Below are 6068 nucleotides of genomic sequence, written 5' to 3' on the forward strand. Positions count from 1 at the left end.
TCCCAGTGCATGCAAGACAGTGATTTGAAATAAATTGCTCTGCAGTTGATGGTCAATTAAAATCACTGGACTCTAAAGCACAATTTTTGTACGCGATGGAATTTTGGATTTCAGCAGTACTGTATTAGTAGTTTTCAATGAAATTCACATGTGCCCTTGCAGCTTTTCAGTAAACACATCCGCAAGGCGACAAGGTTACAGTATGTGGTCATAAACCAAGTGTGGCCAGCCTGTTGCAACTACACTGTATGTCCACTAAGTTGTGTAATTGAAGGTTGTTCCACCAGAGGGAGTCATATTCTATTACTTTTTCTCATCGTCATCCTGTAGCCCTGGGTTCTTCAACTGCTTCTTCCTGGGGACCAGATTCTTTCTAAAAATGGTGCAGACGGGCCAACACAAATGTCAAAGTACCATCTATAAAGCAATTTATGATATGAGGTGTCGTACTTGTTCGTCATCACGAGTTTTCTATTATTATTCAGTCACTGGTGGGATGTATACTCACACTGAGCAGATGCAGACTTGGATATACTCACAATCTGTGATGCGTCTGAATACTCAAGAACCTAAGTGACTGATAAATGCTCTAAAAGTATGTCTGTTAGGCTGCTTTTGGCCTCCAGACCATGAGTTGAATAGTCCTGCTTTAGCACGTCTGATTCAAAATCTGAACTGTTGATGACCTTCTTTTTCTTTTATTTTTACTGAGCCAGGTCTGAAATGGGGACCAGGTTCTTAAAGAGTAACACATCACTGATGCATTTGCTGTATGTCTCCTCTGGTCTCATGACAATTTGCTATTTTCGGTATCAGAAGACAATTATTTAAGGTTGACCTTCCAGTCATTAGGCTCCTACTGTAACCTGGCAACAGTGTTTAATGCAAAAATGTTGATCTCTTGCAAAATAATTTTACTGCAACTTTGCATAACAATGGGTAGGTTATATAGTGATATGCGCTGGAAAGTAAGGGTGACCCTTACATATTATTTTGATGCCCATACATGCAATTAACAGACGCTTCCAGAGCGTTTTACACAACTTCCTCGGTTTGTTTTCGGAATGTGGACTTCACATGGTGAGAAATAGTTTTAATAGCTTGGTCCATTTTCCTTTATAATCAGCTGCATACATTGACATAGTGTGTCCAATCTACGAAGTAATAAACTATTCACGTCTGCCGTGGTGATTGTGTCAACTACTGTGAATGTCATTTTGCCTGACGCACAGAGCTTTCTTTTTATATATTGACGATATAACAACTTATTTGTTGCGCAAGACAGAATGACACCTCAAGTCAGTTCACGCTCTCACACGTCCACCAAACAGTTTATCCTTATCTTTCTGGAGAGTAGTTTCATGTTCAGCATCTCACATGGTGGTGGGCGGTTAAATGAGAATTTCTCAACGTGACAATTTCTTTGTTGTGAGTTTCCTCAACAGGCTTCTCTCATTGGCTTAGCTGAAATTCATCCCTCGTAGGGATCCGCCTATCTGTATATATATACGCTCTGTTGTGCATGCATGTGGCATGACAGTGAAAACTCTTTGCAGTAAGAGCAGTACTAAAAGGCTTTCAAATGGTTGTTCAAGTCAAACCCAACACCAGTCATAGCGGGAAAACAATGGATGGAACGCAGCAAAAAGTGGAAGCTAACATATTGCTGCTTGGAGCCGAAAATGTGGGGAAGTCAGGTGAGTTCTGTGGTTATTTCACGTCTTAAAATTAATAGAAGTTAGGCTACACGTGAACGATGCTAGGTTTACATTATTTATGATACAGCCAAATCTGTGTCCTGTAAATTGTTTACAGTTTAGCTGTCTTACAAGTTTGCATTTACTTTTCAGGCTGTAGTAATGTCACATATTTACCGTGTTGTGTTCATTTTTTCACAGCGCTCACTGTACGATTTCTCACAAGACGATTCATCGGCGAGTACGGTGATATAGGTAGGCTAATGCAAATGTAGATTTTGAACGTTGGCGCATTGATCAGTCGCAATCTTGCTGTTAAGTCTAAATTTCAAGAGCCCTTTGTTATTCGTTGTTATTAACCCGACTTCTTTATTTCTGCACAGAATCCATATACAATCACAACGACAAAATCGGCGGACGGGAAATTTCTTTCAACATCTGGGATTCGCTGTACCCACAGGTAAGGGAAACATGATTTTGTGGCTAAACATTGTGGAAACGTCTGGGTTAGGCTTCGTGGTTTATAAAAAGCGTTAAACAAATGACAAAACAGCGTAATATTTTTGGTTATAGTCTGTTATGTTACGGCTTGTGAAACTTGACCACTTCATTAATGCACTCTCTCTCTTTCTCTCAGAACTGCGAGACTACGGAATCAATCACCGAAAAGCATTTGCAGTGGGCGGACGGTTTAATTCTGGTGTACAGCATATGTGACCGTTCAAGCTTCGACGTGGTGCGGCAACAGGTGCATCGCATCAAGCAAGCAAAGAAGACCTCCGGGGTGTCACCCATCATAATCGTTGGCAACAAGCGTGACCTCCAGCACCGACGCACGGTGTCGAGTGAAGAGGGTCGGCTCCTAGCTCTGTCTGCTGACTGTGGTTTTTTTGAGATATCTGCTGCTGAAACATACCATGGCGTTTTGCTGGTGTTCCACCAACTGTTCGACCTCATCAGGGAGGCAAGGGCTCTTAAGAAGGGCGGCATCAAGGGCATCGTAAGAAGCGTGTCGGCGGTTTTTGGGAGAAAACGTGCGGAGTAGTATAGTAATAACCTACTGGTTGTGTGATGTTCTAGGAAATGTCATATTTTCAAAACTCTTGTTTTGAATTGTTGGATGACAGAGCCGACGCACTGGACGATGCCTTCGTCGGTCGCCCCGTGTGGAGCATGTGCAGGCAGGATTGATTTTCTGTAGGTTGCGAGTTTGAACTCGGAGGGCAGGTGTAGAGTTTTGACTACTAGTGCTTTAAAAGCACTACTCTCATGCCTTGTCTGACTGTTTGGATTTGAAATGTTAGGCTGCTGACTGACATCAGGGTTTTAGTGATGAAAATGAGATGTGGTCAGTCTGTTGAACAGAAAGGAATCCTGGGCTATAGGTGTTAAGCATTCGCCAATGTTTTTTTCTTAACAGTTCGATTGACCATCATTTCAAAGTGAAGAGATGTAGTTTGAAGCCGTAGCAGACACTTAAGGATTGAGACAATCTGAGTGATGTTCAGTAGTAATACCACTCCAATATGATGTAGCATTTTTTTTTAAAGGATGGGGAAGAGGGTTTCATGTATCTTTATGTATAGGACAGGGGAACTGTGCGTTTCTGCTGATGATGTGTGGCCGGACTGTGCAGAAGGCCATTCAGATCACTAAATGATCAACTTTTTTTCTGCTGGTTAGTGAGTCACGCATACAGAGAAATATATGACCATTTGGTCTTCTGACAGGGGAAAAGTCTGCACGTTTTGGCTTTACTACAGCACTCATTGGAACTGAAACCATGTGAATCCCATTTTACAGTTGACCCATTCTGCTGTGTGACCGGTGACACTGAGCAGGCCCGTGCAGAGGCTTTTTGAGGGTCAGGTGCTCAAAGTGAGAAAAGGACATAATCTATAAACTGTTTTATGACATACAGTTATTGTTCAAATATTATTTTTCAAATATTCAAATTCAAATAATGTAAAATCAAAGGGGCACTTGGGGCAAAAAGGGCAGGTGCTCAGGCACCCAGAATTTCACCATCTCCCCTCGGTATACCTGGTACAGAATATTAGGCATTGTATGTTTTAGGACACTGGGAACACCTCTTTGCCATTGTTGCATCCATCGCTGCACTATCACTATTATGGTTGGATGCGATGGTAGCTGTTTGAATTGTATTGTTCCCAGAAAAATGTTAAATTTGCAGCTTATTTTCAATGTCTGAATCTGAAAAACTGCCATTTGTGTGAGCTCGTGCACATGCACATTATAGGGCATTGCAGGGTTTACCTACAGTAGCATCTTTCCCAGTTTGGAAAGGTATTGAAAATGTTATGAAGTTTTATTTTTTGTTTGTTTGTTTTTGTGTTATTGCTGAGATTTATTACCTTGTTAAAAGTGAAATTAATGAAGCAATTCCCCACTGTTTTGCTAAATAAATGTTTGGAAAAGTAGCAGTTTTATTTGTTTAATCTGGGTTCTCCCATAATGGCCCGAAGTTTGAATCGAACATTGTAAATGTAGTTTTCGGGGACTGGACAAAGAGACATTAGGGGGTATATAAAGGTTGTCATGCGATGAGGTATACACTGCAAAATCAACTTTATAAACCTTACATATTCCACACCAAGAATTCAATATTTTCTTTTATTGAAATCATGTGATTAAAATTAGGTTCCACAACACAAAGGTTAATTGCAAATCCTCAGTGGGTAACTTAACAGTGGTGTCCACTGCAGGCCCTAGAGGTCCACTGTCTAGATGGTTTTAAAACTTCAATACAATTAATATTATTGACATAAGTGCTTTTCCAAGGTGTCTGAACCTATTATTCATTTATACAGTTGTGCATTTCCAGAAGCTATTCAGGACAACCGACTCAAAGTCCCATAAAATCACTGGTTCATTGATTCAAGCCTGAGTATTAAACAAATTAAAAAATATACGAACTCTTGGATCTTCAGTGGACGCCACCGTTGTACATAAAATATATCAAAACATATTTAAAGAATACAAATGAAAAGGTGTAACATATGACCAAAAATTGCAGTGAAGGTATGATTATAGTAAGCATTATGAATTGAATGTGAATTTCAAGATTATAGTTTTGATAAGCTAAAATATATTTATAAACATTTTCACGAGTTAACTGCTTTATAATATTAAAGCCATGTCCTGTATATCTCATATCAAGTCAACCACATTTTCCTTAAAAAAAAGTCTACCCATTCACTCTCCCACACATCACCAAAACATCAACAGATATAGCAACACATTTCAAACATAAAATTTTAACTTTATGTCTCTTCCGTTCAGTTTTTGTATTTGAAAGAACATTTTTAAATGGGTTGCTAATCACAGTCAATCAATGTAGGCCCTATTCCAATTTCAAACATCCAAGTTACTATCCTGTTACTCCATTCATATGTAGCCTATGTTCTCGTCGCAAAAAAATACAACTGCTTACCACAGATTAACCTTAAATCCTTAATTACTAACATACTTATAGACTCTTGTATAAATTCTAAGTAATTGCAGCTCATCCCACAAATTTATAAGGCTGGAATTACTCAAACTACCAAATGAGAAACAGATACTGGCAGGCCCTACCGATAACCGCTCACGTCTGCATGGGCCTCTGTGGGGAAATTTAAACCGCAAATTTGTATGTTTTGGACACCAGTGAAGGTAAGACGGGCAAATGGAAATCCCCCACAGCGATCGATATAAAACCAGACATAAACAACACAGCGACAGGCCCCTGGTAAAACCCACAGAAAACATCACTATTCGTCCTCGCGTTCCCCCTCGTGTGGGCAGGAGTGTGGGTGGCTGTTGCTATGCACGCAGCCACGGCTTCTACCTTTCACATCTAATATTTCTGGTGTCATCACCGACGCGTCTCTGACACATAGCGCCGGTAACGGAATTCCGTTCCTTTCTAACAGCGACATATAAGGCATCTCATGAATATGCAAGACTGTGACGGACACTCAGGCGTGCGAGCATCGCTTGCACTGGTCTGGAGGCGGCGTTTGAGTGGGTGGAATGAGGCCGGGTGAAACGGCTGCTCTGTGAAGCAATCCTGACTCAGATGTGAAATCTTCTCATTACGAGGGACACGGGAACTTTGAATTAAGGATTCACAACACAAAAAAAAAGCTGTTCACCTTGCCAATGTTTTCACTGAGGCTTGTTTCCTCATACACACGCTGTGCATTGCTTTTGGCCCCCCTTCCTCCAAACTAGAAAAAAGGCTGGGTTGCCATGGAACTGAAGTGTATTTTTTTTTTTTCTGATGGGCGTGCATTAGGGGCAGAGAAGATCCAGAAAGAGATGGTTGGTAAACAGAGGTGAAAGAGAACATGGATATGAATTACTGAG

At 40.7% G+C, this 6068-nt stretch overlaps 1 protein-coding gene across 1 annotated transcript; it reads left to right on the forward strand.

Moving 5' to 3' along the window:
• Positions 1-107: 107 nt before the first annotated feature.
• On the forward strand, positions 108-4138 carry zgc:171704 (uncharacterized protein LOC100124619 homolog). The gene is made up of 4 exons (XM_035420168.1): positions 108-1697; positions 1899-1952; positions 2081-2157; positions 2335-4138. Exons 1-4 carry the CDS (start codon positions 1583-1585, stop codon positions 2740-2742), a joined length of 654 nt encoding a protein of 217 aa, XP_035276059.1. The 5' UTR covers positions 108-1582; the 3' UTR covers positions 2743-4138.
• Positions 4139-6068: the final 1930 nt, after the last annotated feature.

This window comes from Anguilla anguilla, chromosome 1 (assembly GCF_013347855.1).
Source record: "Anguilla anguilla isolate fAngAng1 chromosome 1, fAngAng1.pri, whole genome shotgun sequence".
NCBI classification, from domain to species: domain Eukaryota; kingdom Metazoa; phylum Chordata; class Actinopteri; order Anguilliformes; family Anguillidae; genus Anguilla; species Anguilla anguilla.

Bases quoted from the DNA above. Each gene is read 5' to 3' on its own strand.
- zgc:171704 (XM_035420168.1), top strand. From the start codon at position 1,583: ATGGTTGTTCAAGTCAAACCCAACACCAGTCATAGCGGGAAAACAATG. The intron at 1,698-1,898 runs GTGAGTTCTGTG...ATTTTTTCACAG, and splicing joins CGAAAATGTGGGGAAGTCAG to CGCTCACTGTACGATTTCTC. The intron at 1,953-2,080 runs GTAGGCTAATGC...ATTTCTGCACAG, and splicing joins CGGCGAGTACGGTGATATAG to AATCCATATACAATCACAAC.